The following is a 26,705-nucleotide window of genomic DNA, read 5'->3' as shown; positions in this document are numbered from 1 at the left end:
CTGCGTGGGAAATGGCTAAACCGCCTGCTTTGTTTTTCACTGCAGGCCGTGGCCACCAAGGAGCCCGATGTGCAAGACAGGTGTGAGTGCCAGGACGGCATTCCTGGAGATGAAGGCCTGGAGCTGCGGTCTGCGAACTCGGCAGTGCCCGTGGCCGTGACCCAGGCTGCCGTGCGGCCCTGGGCACCCTGCCTGGAGAACATGACCACTGTCCCAAACGGCCTCGGGCCAGGCCCCGCAGCCCCCTGTCCAGGCTCGGACTTGAAAGACCCCAAGATGGTGACCTCCCTTGCGTGTGGAAATGGAGTCTGTGGCTGCAGCCCTGGTGGCAACACAGACACCCAGGAGGCCAAACTCAGCCCAGCCAAGCTTGTGCGCCTCTTTTCCACTGGTCGGAAGAGGACAGGTGCCCACCCCGAGCGGCCCCGCTCCGTGGTCCTGGTGGGCAACTCCTCCGCATGGAACACCCTCGCCTCCTTCCGGAAAATGGGATCCTTTAAGAAACTGAAGTCCTCAGTCCTGAAAGGAATTCAGAGCCGAGAGGGGTCAAATGCCTGTTCAAAGGGAGAGGCTTTGGAGCATGGCCTGGGAAAGTCCATCCCAAATGGCACTGTCCCAGGAGCCCAGGCAAGCAGGGCCTCCCCCTCAGCACCGGGACCAGCATGTGGTGCCCTCAGGCCAGCAGAGTGGGGCACATTGGACGGCTCTGACCTGGAGGACACGGACGATGCCTTCCAGCGGAGCACACACCGCTCCCGCAGCCTCCGCAGAGCCTACGGCCTGGGCCGCATCTGCCTGCTGGATGCGCCCCAGAACCATGCGACACCCACGATCGCCACTGGCCAGGTGGCCGCCATGTGTGAGATTCTCGTGAGGGACCCTGAAAATAACAGCTTGGGCTACAGGAGGAGCAAGAGCACAGACAATCTTGCCTTTCTGAAGAAGAGCTCCTTTAAGCGGAAGTCCACCTCCAATCTTGCAGATCTCAGGACGGCCCATGACGCACAGGTGCCACAGAGGACCCTGAGCAGTTCCTCCACTGACTCCCAAAAGCTCGGGTCAGGAAGGACCAAACGCTGGAGGAGCCCAATAAGGGCCAAGGACTTTGACAGAGTCTTCAAACTTGTGAGCAATGTAACTGAGGCTGCCTGGAGGAGGGAGAGTCCCAGGAGTGGGGCCCCATCCCCTGGTGAGGCCAGCCTGAGACTCCAGGCACACAGCCAGCTGCATGACGACTACTCCCGCCGCGTCTCCAGGAGCACTGAGCAGGACAGCAGGTGGGGCGGGACAGTCATGCATGGGACCACTGCAGCCTGCACCGTGGTCCCTGGTTTCGGCTCAGCCACCTCTAAGGGGCCCCACCTAGACACTGACACTGCCCTATTTCCTCTTGAAGCCAAAAGTTCCTGGGCGGTGGAAAGCGACAGTTCTTGCACTGGCAGCTCCTCGCCAAGCCCGATTGTCCAGGATGTGTTGAGCAAAGACTCCTGTGACCCAAACGCTGGCAGCCAGTTGACATTTGACCCTGAGCAGCCTCCCACCCCTCTAAGGCCCACCACACCCAAGCCCCAGAGCCCTCAGAGCCCCGGGGCAGCAAGTGCCAACTGTCACAGCAATCACAGTGCCCTGTCCGCGAATTCAGAGGAAAGTGAAGGAAGGGCAGAAGAGCCTGCTCAGAGAGAGCCAGGGCCTGTGTCCTTGCAGGATCCCCTGGAAGCCACACATGGTGATGAGGGCAGCAAGGACCTTCTGGTGAACGTTGGTGTGGCAGCCGGCCCAGAAGAAAAGGAGAAGGAGGAGGTAAGGGCAGCGGCGAGGTCCCTCATGTGGGCGACCCTGCTGCGGGAAGGGAGCTTGCACAGGTGTTGCCCTTGGTCCCTACCTGTCAAGGTCAGTGGCCCTCTGGTGACTTTGTTGCCCTTACAATATTAGTAGGAATGGGAGTTGTCAAGTTGCTGTTTACCAAGTTCAGAAGTAATCTCTATCTCCTTTGAAATAAATTGACAATGTACGAGATTCATTGAGATGACATTTGCCACACCTTTCATTCAAAAGTTTATTGAACATGTACCAGGTACTAGATTCTGGGGGAAAAAAATAAGTTGTAAACAAACTGTCTTCTGCTCCATGCAGCTCTGACTCATATCTTTCTTCTTTGTATTTTAAGCTGTTTCTGTAACCTTTCCCACAAAGTACATATAAGTGAGATTCTTTCTGTTAAGAGACTATTACCTGTCCTAATGTCACAGCACCTGTGGGTGTCACTTGACCAGCTGGAAACCTCTGTGGGCTGGCAGTGCCTCTGCTTGAGTTTTGCTCGTGCCCACTAGCCTCGTTCCACCCATTCTGCCCAGCAGGCTGCATTCGGCTTGCACTGCCAGCCCAGATCCCATGCCTGCCAAAGGCAAACCAGGGATGGAGTAGCGAGGGGTGTGTGAGTGAGCATGGAGTCCAGCCTCTGCACACAGCCAGGCATGTCAGCTGTTGCAGCAGGGCAGGCAGCTCCAGGTGCCGGCACAGGTGCTGGCTCCATGCAAAGCTGTGGCTGGACCAGATGTACTGTAGCTGGCTTCCGTTGCAGGCACCAGCATGTGGACGAGGGAAACGTCGTGACGAATGAAAACTCAGAGATACCGGGAATCGCAGAGCCCCAAAGAGGGTGTTATAGCGTGTCACAGCCTGGTTCTCATCTGGGCTCCCAGAAGGGCCACAGCTCTTTTCTTCTCATCACCTGCATTACAGCAAGCAGGGGGCCATGTTTCTGGGGAGCATGTTTCACCCCATTTGTATTACATCTCCTTCAATCCCACTGCCCCACTCCAGCATGCAGCCCTTGGGCTGGTCTAGCCCCACCACTGCTTCCTGTTGCACGTGGCAGCTGCCTGGTGCTGGTGGAAAGTGGGAGGGTTATAGTGTTACAGCTTTAGTTAAGGGAATCCCAAGGTTTGGGCCCCCAGAAGGGTTGCCAGTCTTCACGCCTGCAGTCCAGGAGCATGTCACTGCCTGTAGCTCGGTGAGCTGGCCAGGAATGTGTTGCAGCACCTTTAACTCCCACCTGCAGCTGGGTGAGCCATCCAGGAAAGTGTTACAGCTCCTTTCGCTCCCGCCATTGGGCAGGTCCCACATCCAGGAAAAATGAAGTTACGTGGACAAATGGGGAGGGTGAGCAAGGCTGAGACGAGCTTTGCTGGGTGACTGAACAGCTCTCAGCAGATAGGAGACCTGGAATGTGTTGCTTCTCTCTGCACGCAGGTAGTCCCAGTGAGTGGCTGAGTCTGGGGTTTTTATAGGCTCAGAATGGAGGAAGTGCATGCTGATTGGTCCATGGGCAGGCCTGAAAAAAGCACCATTTGATTGGTTGAAAGGCATCAAGGAAGTTCTCACTCCAGGTCGCTGACTTCACACGAAACTGGCATCTGTGCCCTGAGGCTTCAGGCTGTCCCTGGCTTGAAGGTGGGGTTTCACTGGGGACCCACCCCTTCCCACCTAGGTGCTTGTCCACCTCCCACCACCATCACTAAGTCTGTTTAATTTCCTAGGAATGAATTAGGAACATGCAGTTTGGTAGCTGTCGGCCTTTGAATGATGCTTGTTTAAAGAGATTTTTATGATGGGTTATTGTACTTATTTTAGAGTAGATCATAAGCACCTCATTAATTGACTAAGCTAATAGCTGTCAAGGTTACAACAGCAGTTTTTTTCATATTCTATCAAACATCTTTATAATTTTCACTTTAGTAGTATTACCTTACATAGTTGGAAGATGGGGAAATGCATTCATATGTATATATTGCAGATTATTCTTCACATGCATTTCTAGATTGATTTGCAGGTATAGATGGTGCTTGCCATAGAGAATAATCCCCTAGCAAATGCTCCTTCCCACCCATCCCTGGGGAGGACCTCAGTTTTGTCTTAGCACCTACAGATGAATGATTGCACAGCAAGTTTGCAAACTCAGAAGCCAGGACAGCCTCTGCACTGTCCATCTTGACCTTTGCTATACAGAGAGACCTGGTTAGTAGGACCTTTGCTATACAGAGAGACCTGGTTAGTAGAACCTTTGTAGAAAGACCTAGAAAGTAGGACTATTGCAGAGTACTTTCAGATCGAGATTAGTCTCAAGGTCCTCTGGGCAGCCAGAGAAGTGAGACTGCACATTGTCTGTTGCCTGAGGTTCCTGTGGAGAGCTCACCAGTTTGAGAGGTCTTGATTATTGAGAACCGTCTGCTCATTTGCATATTTGAGCCTGTGGAGCAGTTGTAAGGACACAGGAGTAGTTACCAGACTTAGGAAGGAGTTCCAGTTCTGCCGGCTCCTGTTTGTGCAACTGACCAAACTTCACTCATTCCTGGGTGAGATGAAGGGTAACATTCCTTCCACTAAACACCCTACCTGCCCCACTCGTAGTTTGGAACCTCCCCTCCCTAAAAAAGGATTTGTATATATCTGGAGGGTTTTTTATGTTAAAGATTGGATTTTATTTTCTGCTTAGCAAAATTTTTTTTTTTTTTTTTGAGGCGGAGTCTTGCTCTGTCGCCCAGGCTGGAGTGCAGTGGCGCAATCTCGGCTCACTGCAAGCTCCGCCTCCCGGGTTCACACCATTCTCCTGCCTCAGCCTCTCCGAGTAGCTGGGACTACAGGCGCCCGCCACCACACCCGGCTAATTTTTTGTATTTTTTAGTAGAGACGGGGTTTCACCGTGGTCTCGATCTCCTGACCTGGTGATCTGCCCGTCTCGGCCTCCCAAAGTGCTGGGATTACAAGCGTGAGCCACCGCGCCCGGCCGCAAAATTTTTTTAAAAAAATCATTGCAATATTTTATTCCTGAGAACCTGTTAAGTGAATATATATGAACTAGTGTGTAGGTATTTGCCAGGGTGATTTTGACCATTTTATGGTTTTATATGTATATTTGCTATGGTTAGTTATATCAAATTTAATTTCTACCCACAAAAGATCACCAAAGATAGAAAGCAGAACAACAATTATATTGAAATTCAATTTATTAAAGGTGCGTGCACATGTTGATAATTCTACGAATTTGCCTCCAGATATTCATCACATTTTTCAGTTGCAGTCATTTCTTCAAAATTCCTTTTTTTTTTTTTTTTTTTTTTTTTTTTTTTTGAGACAGTCTCATTCAGTTAGCCAGGCTGGAGTGCAGTGGTGCGATCTTGGCTCACTGCAACCTTTGCCTCCCAAGTTTAAGCAGCTCTCATGTCTCAGCCTCCCAAGTAGCTGAGATTACAAGCATGTACTAACATGGCAGGTTAATTTTTCTATTTTTAGTAGAGACAGGGTTTTGCCGTATTGGTCGGGTGGTCTCAAACTCCTGGCCTCAAGTGATTCGCCTACCTCAGCCTTCCAAAGTGCTAGGATTATAGGCATGAGCCACCATGCCCGGCCTCAGAATTCTTACATAGCACATCAGGCTTCCTCTTGTACTTTTGTTTTCTTGAGATGGAATTTCACTCACTCTGTCACCAGGCTGGAGTGCAGTGGTGCATCCCAGCTCACTGCAACCTCCCATCTCCCGGGTTCAAGCAATTCTTCTGCCTCAGCCTCCCGAGTAGCTAGGATTACAGGCACCTGCCAGCATGCCCAGCTAATTTTTTTGTAAAGATAGGGTTTCTCCCCTCTTGTACTCTTTTTTTTTTTTTTTTTTTTTTTTGAGACGGAGTCTCGCTCTGTCGCCCAGGCTGGAGTGCAGTGGCGCAATCTCGGCTCACTGCAAGCTCCACCTCCCGGGTTCACGCCATTCTCCTGCCTCAGCCTCCCGAGTAGCTGGGACTACAGGCGCCCGCTACCATGCCTGGCTAATTTTTTCTATTTTTTTAGTAGAGACGGGATTTCACCATGTTAGCCAGGATGGTCTCAGTCTCCTGACTTCGTGATCTGCCTGCCTCGGCTTCCCAAAGTGTTGGGATTACAGGCGTGAGCCACCATGCCCAGCCTGTACTCTTAACATATATGTCAAAAAGAGAAAATACAGTTATGGCTTTACCCGTAACTTATACATTGCATCTTATACATTGGGAATGTTCGTTGTTACTTGTAGAGAAGTGCTTGTGAAGTCGAACCTGAAACCTTTTTTATTTTGGCTTTGAGAAACAAAATACAAACTAAGGGAAACAAATAGGAAAAGGGTGAAAAGCAAAGATTCCAACCTTCGTAAGTTAAAAGCAGTTTTTGTCTATTTCATAGCATTACAAATTTAAATTTCAGTCTTTACTATTTCAATATACAATATTTTTTTTTATTCAGCTCATTAACAGTATGGTTCTACTTACAGGATTAAAGCAAATTTAAACTTATTGAATATGAAAAGGTTGTAATCAACATGTATTATGGTGTTATTTAAAATAAATATTATAATGTACTTTCAATAGGGAGAATAATTTTTATTTAGAATCACTTATTTATATTATACTCCCCTAAAAATAACAAAATGATCATTGAAAAATTTTAAGCAGTTTAACAAGATTGTGTATTGCTGTGAAAAAGAGCTGGGAAAATGTCCTGCCGCTTTTATTTACAAAGCATGCTATGCTCCTGCCACCTAGTGGTAAACTTTCAGAGCAGTGGTTTGTTGAACAAGTCCTTAAGCTTGTGACCTGTTTTAAGTTACAGGTTGCATTTACTTGTTGACAGTGCTGCCTGTTGCCTTATGAAGGTGTTGCATAGGAGTTTGGCGCATTCGTGCTGCTTCTTCTACCAGCTCACAAGGAGAAACCCCCTCCTTAGTGAGTGGAAACTCAGGCAGCAGAGTCAGTGGTTCTTATAGTGCTAAATATGCCATGGAAAAAACTCTTAAATGATGACAACCAATTGGACCCCTCTCCAGGGAGCTTTGGTAAGCTACAGTCTCTTGGCACATGTTTCTAGTTGAGTTGGGACCCTGGCTCTATTATTAAAAGATCCCTGGCAACCGGGGCAAACTGTTGAACTTCTCCTGGCGTGGGTCTTCTCAAGGGTAGAATATGGAGTAACTTCATCTGCCCCGGGGATGGTAACAGCCAATGAAATTATGGATGTCAAACACTTAGCCCACCCTTTGACACTGACACTGACTGCCACTGTGTGGTTATCACTGTTTGGATGATTTTTCCGTCCTAGATTGACATGGCTTTTTAAGACAGGGACATTAAGGTCGGTTCTTTCCAGAACTCTTTTTCAATATAACACTGTTACAGTCTTACAGGGGATGGAGAAATTCTTCAAACAGTTAGTTTGACATCATGCTACTTAAAAATAAGAGTTAAGTTCCTGCATAATCCAGCATTTATATTTTCATGAAACCATGTCCCCAACCAAATTTGTTGAACACATGTCAGATATAAGAGACCAGTTAGGTATGACTCTATAGGGAATGTGGCGATGCCAAGGAGGTTGTACCTGTGCCCAGATACACCTAAGACACAGGAGAACTTGATGGATTAAATTCCATAAAAGTGGTGAAAGCAAAATGCTATGGGTTTCAGAGGACTTGCAGTTCTCACCCATGTACCAAATCAAGGAAGGCTTCATAAGGGTGACTGAATCTGATTTGAAGAAGGAGGATTTCTACAGATGGTTATGGAGAGGACAGGGGCATTTCAGTGAGGTGTACAGTAGGTTGGGCATGTGTGCAGAGATATTCTGTGATTGGAGAGAACAGGAAGTAATGTAATTTGGTTTGATATAGAGGAATAATCCAAGTTAAGATGGAATCATTAAGCAGAAGTCAAACAGTGCATAAGGAATTGTCGTGTACCTCACCACTCAACACCTGCTATGTGAACAGAAGGGGTTGAAACAAAAAGAAGCTGTCTGTACTCTCATGGGTTCAGAGTCTAGCTGGTGACAGGAATGTGTGCAGGTCATTATGATATAGTGGTAAGGGCTCCTCATGAGAATGCACTGAGTGCCGCAGGAGCCCCAAAGGCGGCAGAATGAAGAACTCTGGCTGGAAAGTGGCAGAACTGGGGAGGGACAGTGGACTGGGGTCTTTAATGCCCCGGGCAGTGGTTGCAGAAGGGCACTGGACTTCCAGGCTGGCGGGAAGAGTGTGGAACAGGAGGCAGATGCCCACGCCTGAGCTCAGCTCTGCTGCTTACTAGTTCTCAAGCTTTTCTAAACCTCATTTTCCTCACCTGTAAACTGTGGGTGATAAGTGTCCCGACCTCATAGGATTGTTGTGAAGATTAGCTGAGGTGACGTGTGGACTTAACATGGGGCTTTGTATATAAGTTTCTAGCAAAGTAATGCATCTGTTGTGCTCAGGGAGCTGCAGATGGCTTGCAGAACTTCTGTACAGGGTGGCTGGGTGGAGAGGAGGGAGGTCAGGTTAAGCAGTTAGGTCTGGACATCATTATGAAGGGCCTCGCTTACAGCTGTGAATTTGAACTTTACTCTGTAAGTGGTGGAAAGTCAGTGACATTGTCAGAGCAGGGACACAGAGAGAAATTCCATGGCTGAGGTTGATCAGACCAGCTCTGTAGAGAGGTCTAATTTGCATAACATCAACTCAGTGGTTGTAGGTATGCAGTTTGATGATTTTTAGGGAATGTAGAGTGTGCAGCCACCACCACCGTCCAGCTAAAGAACACTTGGCTCCCCCCAGAAGGCTTCCCCACACCTTTTACCATCAGTCTCTGCCCCCGCCCAAGACCAGGCCACAGCTGATGGACTTTGTGTCTACACCTTTTATTAAGTGAACAATTCAGTGATTTTTATAGGTTTATGGAGCTCTGCAGCCATCACAGACTAATTTTAGCACGTTTTCACCACCCCAGAAAGAAGCCTTGTGCCATTTGCAGTCACTTTCTATTCCTAGCCCCAGCCTCAGAGCTATTTTTTGTGTCTATGATTTTACTTTTCTGGACATTTCATAGAAATAGAATCCTGTAATATGTGGTCTTTTGTGACCGGCTTCTTTCACTGAGCAAAACCTTGTTTTCAAGGTTTGTCCATGGAGCATGATCAGTGCTTCCTTCCTTGTTAAGACTGCGTAATATTCCAGTGCATGGCCATCTATACCGCACTTTGTTATTCGTTCATCTGTTGATGGAGACGGGTTGTTTCTGCCTTATTCGCTATTATGAGTAATGCTGCTATGAATACTTACATACAAGGGTGGAAATATGCTTCCTTTCTCTTGGGTGGATGCCTAGGGGTGGAATTGCTAGGTCCTGTGACAACTCTATGTTTATTCGAGGAGCTGCCAAGCTGCTTTCCAAAATGGCTATACCATTTTAGATTCTCACCAGCATTGTATAAGGGTTCCAGTTTCTCCTCATCCTCGCCAGGACTTGGTATTGTCAGTATTCTGGACTCTAGCTATTCCAGCGGGTGTAGAGTGGTATTTCATTTTGGCTTTAATTACTATTTCCCTAATGACTAATGATGTTGAACGTCATTTCATGTGGTTATTAGCCATTCACGTGATGTGATTTGGTGAAGTGCCGATTCAGATCTTTGGCTCATCATTTCATTGCATTCTTTGTCATCCTCTTATTGAGCAGTTAAGGTTTCTTTGTATTTCCTGGCCACCTGTCCTTTATCAGATAATATGATTATTCAGGGTTCTCCAGAGGACGAGAACCAATAGGATACATATGAAAATCGACTGGTGTGATTAAGACCAAGTACCAACATCTGCCATCTGCAGCCTGGAGAACCAGGAAGCCAGACATGTAGTTCAGCGTGAGCCTGGAAGCCAGAGGACAAGGTGATGAGGTGGAGTGCTGGTGTAAGTCATGGAGTCCGAAGGCCCAAGAACCAGGAGCTTCGGTGTTCCTGGGCAGGAGAAGGTGGATGTCTGCCAGGGGAGGAGGGGATTCCTGGCCTTTTGTCCTATTTGATGCCTCAAGGGATTATAGATGCCTACTCACATCCTTGAGGGCAAGTCTTCTTTACTTACTCTACTGATTACTGATTCCAACGCCAGTCTTTTCTGGAAACACCCACCCTCACAAACGCACCCAGAAATAATGCTTTATCAGACTTCTGGGGATTCTTTCACCCAATCAAGTTGACACATCAAATTAATAGGAATTGCAAATATTTTCTCACAGTCTGGCTTGTCTTTTAAATTTTTTAATATTTTTCTTTTTTGAGACAGGGTCTCACTCTCTTGCCCAGGCCGGAGTACAACGGTGCAATCACAGCTTACTGCAGCCTCAACCTCCCAAGGTCAAGCAATCCTCCCGCCTCAGCACCACCCCCACCCAGTAGCTGGGACTATAGACACACACCACCACACCTGGTTAATTTTTGTATTTTTTGTAGAGGTGGGTTTCGCCATGCTGCCCAGGCTGGTCGTGAACTCCTGAGCTCAAGCGGTCTGCCTGCCTCGGCCTCCCGGAGTGTTGAGATTACAGGCATGAGCCACCACTCTCAGCCCAATTTTATAATATTTTTTAAAGAGTCAAAAGTTCCTAGTTTTGATGAAAATTCAGTTACCAAATTTTTGTAGTTTTCTGTAGATCCAAGAACTCTAAGATTACAAAGATTTTCTCCTGTGTTATTTTCTGGAAGTTTTATCATTTTAGCTCTTACATTTAGGTATATGCCCCATGTTTAGTTGTTTTTGTGTGTAATATGAAGGTTCGTTTTTTAATATATGAACTTCTGTTTATCCAGCCTCCATTTATTCAGCTGCCTATGGTTTTTGTACTACAGGAATGTAAGTTTCCTTATTCCTCCGGGTTCTCATTCATTTTTTTTCTGACAAAAACATTACAGAATTTGAATCACAAAAATTAGAGTTAGAAAGATAATTTTTAAATATGATATTATGTGTGCTTTCAAAAAATGTTTTTCTAATGAATTGAACATGTTGTTACAGGGACATTTGCCCTGCTATGACAGTTAGTGTTTTATGATATTTCCTAAATAGTATGCCTGGGGTAGACATGCAACAGATATCTTCTCTTACAGAGGGCTTTTTAGTGTGATGTGAAGAGAATTAATGTGCCTTCTATGAGTCATCTTTGTGCTAGTTTATGTTCAGTTTCTCCTAGAATGTTTTTAGCTTGTTTTTGTTTCTTTTGCTTTTGCTGGAGAAAAATGTGAAAGAGAAAAAGGATCTCTTCCAGAAATACTAAATCATAGAAATTCAGATCATGAGTCTAAATGTGAAAGTAGCTTTTTACTTTAACGATTGAATTATTTTCTAAGTCAGTTTTTTAAAAGTTTCCATTTGCTTTGAAAAGGTTTATGCTCGTTATTACCTAATTCTTTTTCAACGGAAAGTTTCAAAGTGTTTCTGAAAGGGTGCTCAACATTTGAGTCAGGCATTTCAGTACAGACTAGTTAAACCTGCAAATTATGTACTTGTGAAGTTCTAGCCAGAGTGAAGACCCCCGGGATGCAAACCAAAGCTACGGAATCCGGAGTCTCATCCAGCACTGCTGACAGGCTACAGAACTTTATACACTTAAACACACACACACACACACACACACACTGATAAGATTATTTCTACAAATGCAGAATCTAAATAAAATTATCGTATACCTGTAGTTTTGAACTTTCCAGTGGCTCATTTCTAGAATAGTTTCTCCAGTTAAATGCCATTAAATATGATTTTCTCATTAAAAATAAGCGGGGAGGGAGACGGAATCATACCCCTATACCTGCACAAGAGACTAAATGCCAACTCTTACAGAAATTACCACAATAACCATTTGTAATCAACTTGTCATGAGGTACTGCATCTTATTACTGGTATGCATGTTAAGCTTCCTGAAGTTTAAGAAATGATAGGAACCAATATCATAATATATTCTTCAGTGTTTTCTTATTTTATCTTAATTAGCGCCTCGTTTTAATTTGTGGATAGGCGGGCATAATTAGACCTTAGTGAAGCACTAACTACAGAAAGGTACACTTCCATATTCTTCGGGGGGGGGCGGAATTTTAGCTTGATGACTAAGAAACTGATTTCAGTATACGTTTTTCTCCTCTTCTATATTTCTCTTCTTGAACCTCTCTATAACAATTAAGATCAAAGGCCACCCAGGGTGGAATTGCTTTCAAGCCGGCTTGGTGACACCAGTTGATTTGGCTGTGTCTGCCATGATGGTGATGATTAGAAGGAATGCCGTAGGTTTTGTTGGTGGAGGCCAGAATACACATTGCCACAAGTCACTATGTAAACTGAACATTACCTGTTTCTTCTACTTCTGACAATCTGGGGACAAAACCACCATTTGCAATGCTCTGGGGCAGACTTCAGGGAGTCAACTGGTGCAGGAATAGAGAGAGGGGCCCTGTGGATTGGAGAGGATATAGCACTCACAACTGCTTGCTGCCCTGCACTGATCTAGTAACTTTCTAGGATACCAGGATCCACATGGCTCCCAGCCAGCCATTCCCAATTTGAGTTGTCAGGAAGCTGGATGGTGTAAGGTAGTTGGGCCTTGTTCTGCTGAGTTCTGTCCTAGCTTTATTGCTAACTAGCAGTATGTTCTTAAGAAAGACACTTGACCTACTTAAGCCTCAACTTCTTAAAAAATTGGGATAATAGTACTGCCAGAATTAAATTAAATAATGCATGTATGGTACTTACCACAGTGCCTTGGAACATGGTAAATCCGGTGAATAGTAGCTTTTATAACAGAAATAATTGTTATGATTAAAATTACTTCCTTTGGTCAGACATTTCAGTACAGACCAGTTAAACTTTGCAAATTATGTACTTCTAAGTTATAGCCAGAGCAAAGACCCCGCCCTGAGTTACAAACCAAAGCTACAGATTCCTGAACCTCACCCAAAGCTACTGAATTAGAGTCCCTGAGGTTTAGACCCAGAAATTTGGACGATCAGCAATCAACTCAGGAAAATGACTTTTGTCAACGCAAACTTTGAGATTCGCTGTCCAGGCTGAGGTTCCTCTAGGTATAAAGTGTCCTGTACTTCTCCAGAATAGAGTGATTGAAGCCAGGGAGGCATGCTGGGAAAAGAGAAAGATTGCTTGTAAAAACTTTTCGAGCAAGAAATGGTGTGATAAAGAATTGGTCTGGCTGACATGGTGGCTCATGCCTATAATCCCAGCACTTTGGGAGGTCAAGGTTGGAGGATCACTTGAACTCAGGAGCTCGAGACCAGCCTGGACAGCATAGTGAGACCTTGTCTCTTAAAAAAAAATAAAAAGCCAGGTGTGGTGCTGCAAGCCTATGGCCCCAGCTACTTAGGAAGCCAAGGTGGGAGGATTGCTGGAGCCTAGGAGATCGAGGCCACAGTGAGTTATGATTGCACCACTTCACTTCAGCCTGGCTGACAGAGTGAAACCCTGTCTCAAATAAAATAAAGAATTTGGTCTAAAATATGTTGAGAAGTGTAGGTCTAGCAATTGCTCCATCCACTACTGAGAACTAGAATTTTTACCAACTCGTTTGGGATTTTAAAAAAGTAACTGTTTCTTGAAAATAAGAATATAAATAATAACAGCTCAAATTGATATGATGCCTTTTCAGTGAATAAAGTTCCATCATGCAACACTGTTGCATTCGATTTTCACCGCCACCTGTGACATAGGGGATTTTTGTATTTGCTTTAACAGATGAGTAAACTGAGGCTTGGAAAAGTTCGAGGACTATCACATAACTAGTGAGGGGTGGGGCTGGGCCTGCAGCTGGGTTTCCAAATGGGGAAGGAGGCCTAGAATCAGCATCTGCTTTGGGGTGTGGTGTGCAGACATTCTCACCATTTATTAGCCTCCTCATCTCTTGAGGAATCACTTAATCTTTCTTATCTGTAAAGTAGAATTAAATGCATCTACTTCAGAGAGCTTTTAAATTAAATGATATCTTCAACAACAACAAAAACACAGCCCCATTTAAAAAATGGGCAGAGGACTTGAATAGACATTTCTCTAAGGAAGATATGCAGGTGAGGCAGGTGGATCACCTGAGGTCAAGAGTTTGAGACCAGCCCGGACAACATGGTGAAACCTTGTCTCTACTAAAAATACAAAAAAAAATTAGCTGGGAATGGTGGCACGCACCTGTAGTCCCAGCTACTCGGGGAGGCTGAGGCAGGAGAATCGCTTGAACCCAGGCGGCGGAGGTTGCAGTGAGCCGAGATTGCGCCACTGCATTCCAGCCTGGGTGACAGAGGGAGACTCCATTTCAAAAAAAAAAAAAAAAAAAAAGATATGCAAATGATAAAGTATCTGAAAACATCTTCAGTGTCACTAATCATTAGGGAAATGCAAATTAAAACCATGGTGAGATACTACTTCACACCCATTAGAATGGCTACTATAAAAAAAAAAAACAAGTGTTCACAAAGATAGGAACCCTTGTGCATTGCTGGTGGGAATATAAAATGATGGTACAGCCGCTGTTAAAAACAGTGTGCTGATTCCTCCAAAGTTAAACATAGAATTACTGTATGATCCAGCAATTCCATTTCTGGGTATATGTCCAAAAGAATTGAAAACAGGACTCAAACAGGTATTTAGACACCCATGTTCATAGCAGCACTATTCATAAGAGGCAAAAGAAGGAAACAACCCAAGTGTCTGTTGATGGACAAATGGATAAAAAGTATAGTGTGTACACACACTGCAGAATATTATTTATGCCTTAACAAACATGCTGCAGGCTGGGCACGGTGGCTCACGTCTGTAATCCCAGCACTTTCGGAGGCCGAGGCGGGTGAATCATGAGGTCAGGAGTTCAAGACCAGCCTGGCCAATGTGGTGAAACCCCATCTCTACTAAAAATACAAAAAATTAGCTGGGCATAATGGTGGGTGCCTGTAGTCCCAGCTACTCAGGAGGTGGAGGCTGAGGCAGGAGAATCTCTTGAACCCAGGAGGCAGAGGTTGCAGTGAGCCGAGATCGCACCACTGCACTCCAGTGCTGGCGGCAGAGTGAGATTCCATCTCAGAACAAAACAAAACACAAAAAACATGCTGCAGTGTGGCTGAACCTTGAGGACATTGTGCTAAGTGAAATCAGCCAGTTACAAAAGAATAAATACTGTATGATTCCACTCACATGAGATCCGTAGAGTAAGTCAAATTCATAGAGACAGAAAGTAGAGTAGTCATTGCCAGGGGCTGTGGGGGAAGATAGTATTTAATGGGTTCAGAGATACATTTGGGAGAGATGAAAAAGTTCTGAAGATGGATGGTGGTGATAATTACATAACAGTGTGAATGTACTTAATCCCACTGACTCATACACCTAAAAATAATTAAAATGGAGCTGGGTGCAGTGGCACATACCTGTAATCTCAAGCTACTCAGGAAGCCAAGATGGGAAGATCACTTGAGGCCAAGAATCTGAGACCAGCCTGGGCAACATAACCAGACCCCATCTTATAAATTTTAAAAAGAAGTCAAAGTAGTAGACATTATGTGTGTGTGTATATATATATATGTAAAATATATCACATATATAATATATATAATATATAAACATACATGTTTAAATATGTAATATATATATTATGTATAATATATATAAAAATATATTAAATATATATAAAATATATATATTTTACCGCACACACAAAATTAAGTGATGTGCTATAGGTTAAGGGCATGTTTCAAATGCTGGTATCATGGTTGATAAATTTGCATTCCACTTTCCGGTGCAAACCAGTTCTTCTTGAGTTGTTTTTTTTTCTTTTTGAGACAGACTCTTGCTCTGTCTCCCAGACTGGAGTGCAGTGGCGTAATCTCGGCTCACTGCAATCTTCGCCTCCCAGTTTCAAGCGATTCTTGTGCCTCAGCCTCTCAAGCAGCTGGGATTACAGGTGTGTACCACCATGCCCAGCTAATTTTTATATTTTTAGTAGGGACAGGGTTTTGCCACGTTGGCCAGGCTGGTCTCGAACTCCTGACCTCAAGTGATTCACCCATCTCGGCCTCCCAGAGTGCTGGGATTACAAGGGTGAGCCACTGCCCCTGGCCTCTCCTTGATGTTTTAGGTAGGAATGTTTTGGCTGGTTGGGATGGGCTAGCTCTGCTAAGGTGCTTCAATCTCTTTTCTGGCCATTTGTTTTGGGAGTTCACTGGGTGACACAGGAAAGAAAGCCACCTTGGACTCCAGGGTGACTCCAGGGCCAGAGTGGTGCCATGTTTAGTAGGTCAGTGCCACAGGTAGGGGACAGGCAGCTGAAGTCTTGTATACAGTTTGTGACCAGGCAAAGGATTACAGCCTCACTCCTTAATGTATATGTTTTTCACACGTTTACTCACAGTGAGAATGCCTTGTACATTTATTTGGCTTTGTATTTTTACTCTTTGTAGTATAAATTTTTCATCTGTAATTCTTTAACTGCCAAGTTTTGAATTAAACCTACTGGAAATACTTGGCAGCAGAACACATTAGATTCTTGCATTCCTCAGTGAAAATAAAAAAGAAGCACTACGGGCACTCCTTGTGATCTTGCCTTTCGTTTGTGATGGCTCCTGTGCAGAGTCCATGTGGCCCGAGTGTCTGTGGTGCACAGCACATCAGAGGTGGGTGTTTACCTGCTCAGGGAGGCCCTGGACCCTTATGAGTTTAAAGCAGGTGTGATACAATCGTGTGTAATTAATAAAAGTATAGAAGCTTATTGTTGGCAAGGACCCATTACCTTGTTCCTCATGTATCTGAGACTAAGTAAAACACCTTCAAAACAGGATTGTTGATCATGGGGGAAGGGAAATTGCAATTATTTTGTTTGTAGAGTGGCATAGGATTTCAGGAGATGATGGAGGAGTTAGGGACGGGATGGCTGACTTCCTTATCTGAAACGTGGCCACTGATTTTGAAATACTTAGTGGTCCTCTATCAATAATTTCAAAAAATGAAAGTAAGTTTGTTTACATTGTGGGATGGAGGCCAGGAACAGGAGAGTATGAAAATGTAAAGAAAGATAAACAACAGTCTGGGTATGGTGGCTCATACCTGTAATCCCAACACTTTGGGATGCTGAGGCGGGTGGATCCCTTGAACCCAGGAGTTTAAGACCAGCTTGGGCAACATGGCGAAACTCTATCTCTGCTAAAAATAGAAAAATTAGCCAGGTGTGGTGGTGCGCACCTCTAGTCCCAGCTACTTAGGAGGCTGAGGTGGGAGGATCACCTGAGCCTAGGAGGTGGAGGCTGCAGTGAGCCGAGATTGCGTCACTGCACTCCAGCCTGGGTGTCGGATAGAGACCATGTCTAAAAAAAATAAAAATAAAAAAAAAATAAAGACAGCAGGTTGCTAACATATTCAGAGCTAAAATATGGTTATTACTTTTGAAATATTAAGTTCTCCTCAATCAATAAGTTTAATTTCCAAAGAGGAAAGTAAGTTCATTTTTATAAAATCATGTTTTTTCACTCATTGAAAATAACAAGTTTGAAAGTAGACCTCTATATTCTTTATTCTTTAGCATGTGTTTCAGAGATGAAACATGTTTTAAGATGTGGTCATTATGTGCATTTATTTCATAATATGATGGCTTTAAACTGTCTCTTTACTCTTCATTAGTCCAGGCATAAAATTGCAACCTACGGCCGGGTGTGGTGGCTCATGCCTGTAATCTCAGCACTTTGGGAGTCTGAAGCAGGTGGATCCCTTGAGCTCAGGAGCTCAAGACCAGCTTGGCCAACATGGCAAAACCCTGTCTCTGCTAAAAATACAAAAATTAGCCAAGCAGAAGGATCACTTGAGCCCTGAAGGTTGAGGCTGCAATGAGCCGTGATTGCGCCACTGCACTGCAGCCTGATGACAGAGTGAGAACCTGTCTTTAAAAAAAAAAAAAAAAATACAGCCTACCAATTTTGTTTTCTCTACCTGGATGTCAATCTCAGTGTCGTGTTACTATTGATTTTGAGATGGCAGGATGGTCTGGATGTTTTACTTGAGCCTAGAAAATGGAACTCCCTTGAATAATTATCATGAAGGCTAAGGGGGAAAAACCCATCAGCCTGGGAGTGTTGGTTTTGGGATCACGATGGTGACACGTGTCTATGATGTGAGGGAGGCAGGTGAGGTGAGGGGCACAGGACATGGTCACGGGGCCTGGGATGGAGTTTTTCACCGTCATGCGGAGTTCATTCCTTTTTTTAAACTGAAGAAGAGCTCAGCTACACTGATTTCTCCATCTTGTTTTCTAAGACTTCACTAGTGATTACATTTTTCTGAAGTACTAGTGTTTTTATGCTCATGGAACTGGGCTAATAGTATTAAAGTACGTGTTCTCCATGAACTTCAGTATATTTGCATTTTTTAATGAACTACCATATCAGTCTATAAAACAGGTTACATACAAGGCCATAGGGTCACCAGCTGTGTTTATAGCATCTTTTATCATCCACGTAACACATTCAAGGACAATTGAAGTATCTAATATCACCACCATGCTCCTCTCCTACTTCAAGGGAGATAAACATTCATTGTTTTAAAATGTTTAACAAATGATCAAACTGTTTCCTGAATCCAAGGGACAAGGCCGCAGTTTTCTGGGTTATAATAGTTGCTTATTTTTTTGGTTTTTGGAGACTCTTTAAAAATGATGTCACGATTACTGACATGCGTGTATCCCTATTCCGTAGTAATTAGAAAAGGTTGGCTTAGTCACTTGTGCTTCATTTGCTGTCAGAATTCCACCAACCACTGAAGATTCTTACAGGTGAAAACCTAAGATCCTAGTAAAAAATGCAGCACATTTTTAAGAATGTAGCCCAGAGTTATTATTTATTTTTACCTACAAGCTATAGCAAGAGTAACCCAGTAGATGATGTTTCTACTTCCAGTATTGTGCCTGGTCTGTTTCTGGCCCAGGCCCTGTCCTAAGAGCCAGGCCTGAGAAAAGAAGGGACAACTTAATGACCCTGTCTGCCCCTTCCCAAGATGGTCCCTAAAGTAGCAGAAACTGAGGGGTGCAGCAGAGCCATCTTGAACAGGCACATTTGTGAGACGGCGTTACTCAGTGAAATGCAGGGTGTTTTGCCTTTTACTTAGTTTTGAACTGGGTCAGAGGCCATCCCTCCTCTCCTCCACTTTGCATGGGTAACGGGCTCTTATACGAGCCCCTCCCCTCACAGTGGTTGTTCCTCAAGTTGCCTAAGTGATGCACGGAGTGATGCCTGGACTGGTGGAAAGAGCCAGGGGGTGGAGGACCAGGAAGCCCACCTGGTAGTTGGCCCCGTTTATGGGGCACCTCCCCGTGTGCCAGGATAATTCACCTCCCCTGCAACACACACCACCCCATTGAGGGCTACAAAAGCAAAAGGCAGCTTAGAAAGATTATTCCACCAGACCAGGCATGGCAGCTCACTCCTGTAATACCAGCACTTTGAGAGGCTGAGGCGGGGAAGATTGCCTGAGCCCAGGAGTTTGAGACCAGCCTGAGCAACATAGTGAGACACCTATCTCTACAGAAAATTTAAAAATTAGCTGGACCTGGTGGTGCATGCCTGTAGTCTCAGCTACTCAGGAAGCCAAGGTGGAAGGATCACTTGAGCCTGGGAGTTGAAGGCTGCAGTGAGCACAGATTGTGCTACTTACTCCAATCTGAGTGACAGAGTGAGACTGTCTCAAAAAAAAAAAAAAAAAAAAAGGAAAAAAGAAAAGAAAGATTATTCCACCTAATTGTTATAAAAATTAAGGATAAGAAACCAAATATGATTCACTCCATAAAACAAAATCGACTCTTGGTTCCATACATGACCAGTTAGGGGAAGAGGGCCTAGGCAAGGAGACAGAGAGGAAGAGAACATTGGAAAGAAGTGAAGGTGAGGTCTGTGGGAGGAACCAACACAGAAGAGTCCGAGCCGGATGCACACGCGTGACTGTGTCTACACACACATGGATGAATGGAGAAATAGCCCAGAGAAATACATAGGGCAGAAGCCAGCAGTGCAGACTGCATGTGTGATAAGCTCGTGAAGGCTTTTTGGGGAGCAGTATCAATTGCTGCTAAGGGTTTTTGCTATAACCCATAAAGCCATTTTGCATCTTTCTTACCTACTGCTATAAATAGTGGGGTCAAGTCTAGTGCTGGCCTTCCAAAGATGAAATTAAAGTGCCTGAACTATCTCGATTGCTCTTATCTTTCAGTAAATCCATTGTCTTCTCATCTTAAAATGGGGGTAATTATGTCTTCTTTGCTTCTTGGGCAATATAATTATAGTTAGATGGGAAAGCAATTTGAAAATCTGAGATTTCTAAGTGAATGTGACATGTTATTCCTTTGGCGTTACAAATACCACCCCCTCCCACAAGAAAAAATGTCATTAAGGCTCAAACTTATCTCTTTCTGCATATGTAAATATTTCCTTTTTCCTGCTTTCAACTCCTCAAAATATGGTAATTCATCTGGGATCCTATGCCTTCCCCTTACCCACTTAAAATCCTAGGGCAGATAGTTGTAACATATAAAAACAGGCCTATGCAGGGTATTTTTGGTTATGACACGTTAATTTTCATTTAAGGGACATTGGGTAATGAGATATAGTTCTGGGATAGTGAGATGCTACTTTTTTGGCTTTATAAGTTGTAAGGCCTAAAATTTCATTTTTTAAGAATTGAAGCACAAGACTGATACCCTAGGATGCTCTTAAGTGTCGTTATCTAACCCGGGAGTTTTAGATATTTGTGATATTGTCTGATTACAGACCTTTTTCACATCGTACAACAGGTTTTTCTGATGTCTTGAAATATATTCACATCACTCATCAATACTTCAGAATCAATGCCTCACACATCCTCTTAATTGATATGTGACATATGTTACTACATGACAGCTCTTTTAAATCATCTTACTTTACAATCCTCTCTCATTTTCTTTTATGCGTGTGAACATGTGATTCTGGGGTCTGTAGGTTTTACCAGATTGCCCAGGGCACATGTTACCAGAGCCTCTGATAACTGTCATTCCCTCTCCCCTCCCTCCAGCAGTTCTACATCTAAAGGAAGGAAAATCTGCAAAGTTCTATTTTCCTTCTGTAAAAGTACGTGCTAAGTATGCAGGCTTTCTAGAGGAGAGGTAGAGGTTTTGAAGTCAGACAGATTGGGTTGTGAAATAGGCCTTTCCCTTTTCTGGCTCTATTAACGTGAGCAAATCATTTCATTTATTTTAGCCCTGGTGTCTTAATCAGTAAAATTCTGTGAATAGTACCTGCCTCACAGGGTGGCTGTGAAGATTAAGCAAGGTAACATGTGGCATAGGTCTGGCACCTCGTAGCCTTTCAAACATTGCAGCTTTCATTACCGTCCTCTGAGGCATCAACTGCCAAGGTGTTTTTCTTCTCACCTCGACCCCTGTATGTGAATTCTTGTGGTAGCCAGGATGTTGGTACCCTAGGAGAAAACGGGGGGGTTAGCTTATTGTATTTATATACATCTTCAAAAAACCTTTGGTATGCCCAGAGTCCCTATGCTTGAATTTTCTTCGGAATTGCCTTGCTGTGTGAGTTTCCTAGGGTTGCTGTAACAAATCACCCCAAACTTGGTGGCTTGAAACAGTGGACATCTGTTCTCTCACCATTCTGGAGGCCAGAAGTTTGAGATGTCTCACTGGAGGTAACAAAGCCTATACTGGCTTTTTACTTTTGCGAGTAAAATATGAAATTTTATAGGAAGAAAACATGTAATACTAAGCAAAGCACTTTAAAATATATGCGGAGTGGCCAGGCACTGTGATTCACACCTGTAATCTCAGCCCTTTGGGGAAGCCAAAGCAGGTGAATTGCTTGAGCCCAGGAGTTTGAGACCAGCCTGGGCAACATGGTGAATCCCTGGCTCTACAAAAAATAAATAAATTAGCTGCTGTGGTGGTACGTACCTGTGGTCCCAGCTTACTGGGAAGCTGACACGGGAGGATCACCTGAGCCCCGGAGGTGGAGGCTGCAGTGAGCTGTGATTGTACCACTGCCTGGGCAACAGAGTGAGACTGTCGCAAAATAAATAAATAAAATAAAATATATGCAGAGAAGTAAGAGTTAAAAGGGCAGCGATTCCACTGGAAAGTCTGTTTACAGAGGTTTATGACTTGGGTATGAATTGCCCATTTTGGAGCTGATAGAGCTCTGGCTGGATTGTTTGGACTAGGGCGGAGCTCTGGCATGGCCATGGGAGAGGGTAGGTCTCTATGATGGTGTTTTAAAGTCAAGAAAGACTCTTTAGAGGACATGGCTGTGCCCAGCCGCATGTTTCTTTGGTGCATCCATGGGCCCCAGCTGCCCATGCCAGAGTCTGAGTTAGGCTGTCACTTGTTGGAGAAGGTTGTTTGATGGGACATGTGTGTCTACCGTTCCAAGTAGAATCACAACCAAACTACATTCCCTGGAATGAACCTGGGTGGTATTTCAGAATTACATAAACTTTGCTTAAAAAAAAAAAAAAGATTCCATTTTAGAATATCCATCAAAGTTCAGATTTGTTTCATAAGGAATTTAACCATCTTTTGGCTAAGAATCAATGTTTGAATGTGAGCTTAAATCTGAGAGTTTTCCTCTATCCTTCTCTTTGTACTTTTGCTGAGAGTAAAATGGACATTTCAATTTTGTGTATTATCCTGTTACTAAGTTTTGCTATTTTTAGAATATGTGGTAGCTTTTAGCGGGAGTGTTTTCTCCTTTTATATCTTCAATGGAACATAGAATTACAGTTTTTTTTTTTGTTTTGTTTTTGTTTTTGTTTTGACAATGGGTCTTGCTTTGTCGCCCAGGCTGGAGTGCAGTAGTACAATCATGGCTCACTGCAGCCTCCACCTCCTGGGCTCAAGCAATCCTCTTGCCTTGGCCTCCCAAGTAGCTGGGACCACAGGCACATGCAACCACGCCCTGCTATTATTTATTTATTTTTAGATGAAGTTTCACTGTTTTGCCCAGGCTGGTCTCCAACTCCTGGGCTCAAGCAGTCCTCTTGCCTGAGCCTCCCAAAGTGCTGGGATTATAGGTGTGAACTATTGTGCTCCGGCCAACAGTTGGTTTTGTGTGCTCTACTGTGCTGACTCTGAGGCATGATGTGTTAAAGGAATGATCCCAAGTCCTGCCTCCTGACCTGCTTGGAGCTCACCTGCCTGTACCCAGCCTCTGTCACTGCCTGGAGTAGTTCCTTACTTTTGGCATTACTGAGAAAAGGCAGGGTGCATGTTGCGTAAGTGTAAAACCAAAACAAACCAGACCCCAAAAAACTAACTAAAAATAGAACAGAACAAGGGGCTGCATGTCCGTTTGTGAGCAGGTGGACGGCTCCCTGCCTGTTGTACTTCTGTTTTTCTAGCGTGTTGTTCCTGAACCTTTTTATTACAGGGCAATAGTGTAATTGGGTTTATTCTCAGTATGTACTTAAGTTGTCTGTGCCATTTGATTCGGTAATTTAAACTATCTTTAATTTGTTTTTCATGAGTAATAGAGAAAATAATATTAACCTTTCCATGATTTCTCTCATATTTTCCTATAGTGGTGTTGGGGAGGGAAAAAACGTTTCCTCTACACCCTTTGACTCTGTTCTTAAGGCCTGTGAATTTTAAGGCCTGTGAATTAAATTGACAGAGGACAGATTAGCAAAAGAAAAGACATGTTTATTCACATGCCTGCCTGTGTGCGTGTCTCTGTGTGTGAGAGACAGAGTTCATAGAAAAATGTGACTCAGGCCGGGTGTGGTGGCTCACGCCTGTAATCCCAGCACTTTGGGAGGCTGAGGTGGGCAGATCATGAGGTCAGGAGTTCGATACCATTCTGGCCAACATGGTGAAACCTGTCTCTACTAAAATATATATATATATATCTCCTTTTGTCACCCGGGCTGGAGTGCAGTGGTGCAATTTCAGCCCACTGCAACTTCCACCTCCCAGATTCAAGCGACTCTCCTGCCTCAGCCTCTCAAGTAGCTGGGATTACAGGCACCTGCCACCACACCTGGCTAATTTTTTGTATTTTAGTAGAGACGGAGTTTTGCCATGTTGGCCAGCTGGTCTCAAACTCCTGACCTCAAGTGATCTGCCCACCTCGGCCTCCCAAAGTGCTGGGATTACAGACGTGAGCCACCGCACCCGGGCTCTGCATCCACTTCTTCGTGGCACGTGGCCTCAGTGAGCCTTCAGACCCTCAGGCTGGAAATGGCGAGCCTGGGGCCCAGGGTCTCTTGTCACTGGCTGGAGGTGTGCCTCCTTTGCCTCTACCAGCCACCATTTTGGTTTCTCAACAAGGGAGCCGGTGGGCTGCGGCACCAGCTCTGTGAGCTCCCAGGGACTCCTGCTGTCATAGTCTGCCTTCTCTGCTGGTTCTGGTTGTCCTCCCTGTGCCCATGGCCTGACTGACAGCCCTTCTTGTTTATATCTGTAGGTAAGGTTCAGGGGTGGAAGACGGAGGGCATGCAGGCAGGGCTTACAGGCCTCCACTCCTGCAGGTCTCTGATGCAACCCTCCTCTCTGGCCAGGCTTTGAGGGGTCTGCTCAAACAACTGCTCTCTCATCAGGCCTGATCCCTGGGAATGGTTACTCCGTGGCCCAGCTTTTTCAGAGCAGCAAAGAACTCCTGACGTAAGAGCTGTCTCACCACTGTTGCTTCTCATCCTTCTAAGGACCTGCTGTTTCCCAGGGAACGGCTGCGGAGCCAGATCGCAGAAGTTAGGTGACTTGCCTGAGATTGCACTAGGTCTTGGGCCAGACACAGTGACTGAACGTGTCTGCTCGATTCCCAACATCATGTGTTTTCCTAGTACATTGTGTTGCCTCTGAAAAATTATCTGAAAAAATTAGAAGGTCATTCCTCATTTAGGATCATAGATTCTTGAGCTGTGGGATTGTTCAGTCCAAAATCTGAGATCCAGAAAGGTCAGTTGTGACTTGTCCCAGCTCACACCACTAGTGAGTAGCCTAGTCGAGTTCTTTGAATCCTCATTCAGTGCTCGCCCCATCAGACTGCTGCCTGGAGGCTGCTGATGGGAGCCAGAGGCTCCTCGAGTGTTGGGTCCTGACAGCCCTGGACTTAGTCCTCTTAAAGGACCTTCTATTTTTAAGTAGTGCACGTTATTGAAAGAAGTGGATAGAACAGCAGTGGATAGCATCACCCATTCATTTCTTTTCCTGGCAGGTCTTTGGCCTCCCATGCTGTCGTTAGGTACATTTTGGGGGACACCTATGATAGTTACAAAGTTCATTTTATTAATTCACGATGGTGCTGATTTTTTTTTTTTTTTTTTTAAAGAAAGAGTCTTGCTCTTTCACCCAGGCTGGAGTGTGGTAGTGCAACTGCAACTTTTGCCTCCCAGGATCAAGCAATTCTCCTGTCTCAGCCTCCTAAGTAGGTGGGACTACAGACATGCGCCACCACGCCCCGCTAATTTTAGTATTTTTGGTAGAGATGGGGTTTCTGCATGTTGCCCAGGCTGGTCTTGAACTCCTGACCTCAAGTGATCTGCCTGCCTCGGCCTCCCAGAGTGCTAGGATTACAGGCATGAGCCACCGCATCCGGCCAGTGCTGCTTTTCTTGATGCCTTTTATCATAGCTCATCATTGGTCACCAAACCACTATTTCAATTATGATATTGAAATATCAGCCTAGAATCAGCCTTTTGAATCAGCCTATAATAATAGATCTGGTTATTTTGATTAAGGTTTAGTTGTGTCTTCATGTTCTAAAACACAAATAACTTTTAATAAACAAGTAAATCAAGAAAACCCGAGGCACGGCTGTGGTGGTGAGAGGGAATGTATCGCTTGTTCTTTTTTTAATACCTTCCTGGATATTGAGCTCACCTGACCTGTTCGCATTTGAAAGGTCGTCCCTGATGGCCCCTGGAGGCGAGGCTCATCACAGGATGAGGAAAGGACAGAGGCACAGAGAACCCCCAAGAGGAGATGGGGCTCTGGGAGACGGCCAAGGCCTCGGCCATTCTCTGACTATGGCCAGCTGGCCAGCCGCAGTTTGTCTATTCCTGAAGACTCAGTTGCTGCAGACCCCCAGAAGGAAGACCGTGTGGACGAGGACCCCCAGGCAAGCATGACTTCTGCCAGCCCTGAAGACCAGAATGCTCCGGTGGGCTGCCCCAAAGGAGCCCGGAGAAGGCGCCCCATTTCCGTGATAGGTGGGGTCAGCTTGTATGGGACCAACCAGACGGAGGAACTGGACAATCTTCTGACCCAAGTAAGATCTGGTGTGCACCTCCCCAAGCCAGCAGAGGCCCTCCAGCTTCCTGCCTCTGTTCTCTCTGCACACTAAACTGGATCTGCTTTTTCTTTCCCGTTCTCAAGGGCGGCACCTTGTGCTTAACTACCTTTTCTTCCTGACTGTGTGAAAACATGCATGAATTCAAACTAACCATCTGATGTTTGGATGCCTTTTGCTAATCTTTCTTTCCTGGGGTCTCAAATAATACATGAGACTCATTTGCTATTTGTTTCTGAATAACCTGAGATTCTAACCAGGGAAAGGTAGCAGGGCATATCTAGTATGACTCCTGAAAGAAGTAATTGTTGAAAAAGACAGTATTGTTCATTGTTAAAATGTAAAGATAAAATGTAAAGAAGAAATAAAATGTAAAGAAGAAATAGTTTTTTAGGAGATAAGAAAGTATTTTGTTTTCTACCATTTTCTTATTATTTTCTTTGAGTTGCAACTTTGCAACTATTAATAGTTTGACAATGGATTAAACACTTAGTACTGGTTTCTTAGTATAGTAATTCAACAAATATTTATCTGGGTATCCAGTGAGCACTTTGAAAATACAAAACATTTAATTAAAGACCCTATCTTGGAGAAGTGTATACTTATTTGGG

General features: G+C 44.7%; 1 protein-coding gene across 2 annotated transcripts in view; it reads left to right on the top strand.

Annotated features, from left to right (window-relative positions):
- The window catches only part of SPATA13 (spermatogenesis associated 13), a 153,652-nt gene that overhangs the window by 70,607 nt on the left and 56,340 nt on the right, over positions 1-26,705 (top strand). Inside the window, exons 2-3 of one of the 2 annotated variants that reach the window (XM_030813237.1) lie at positions 46-1,800; positions 25,708-26,073. In XM_030813237.1, the coding sequence (XP_030669097.1) occupies positions 202-1,800; positions 25,708-26,073 (1,965 nt within the window). In that variant the 5' untranslated portion in view covers positions 46-201. Of the gene's footprint in view, positions 1-45; positions 1,801-25,707; positions 26,074-26,705 lie in introns of those variants that run through there. The other variant, XM_030813239.1, reaches the window with a different exon arrangement.

Source organism: Nomascus leucogenys, chromosome 5, assembly GCF_006542625.1.
Source record: "Nomascus leucogenys isolate Asia chromosome 5, Asia_NLE_v1, whole genome shotgun sequence".
NCBI lineage: Eukaryota > Metazoa > Chordata > Mammalia > Primates > Hylobatidae > Nomascus > Nomascus leucogenys.
This window is presented reverse-complemented; position numbering and strand designations above follow the sequence as displayed.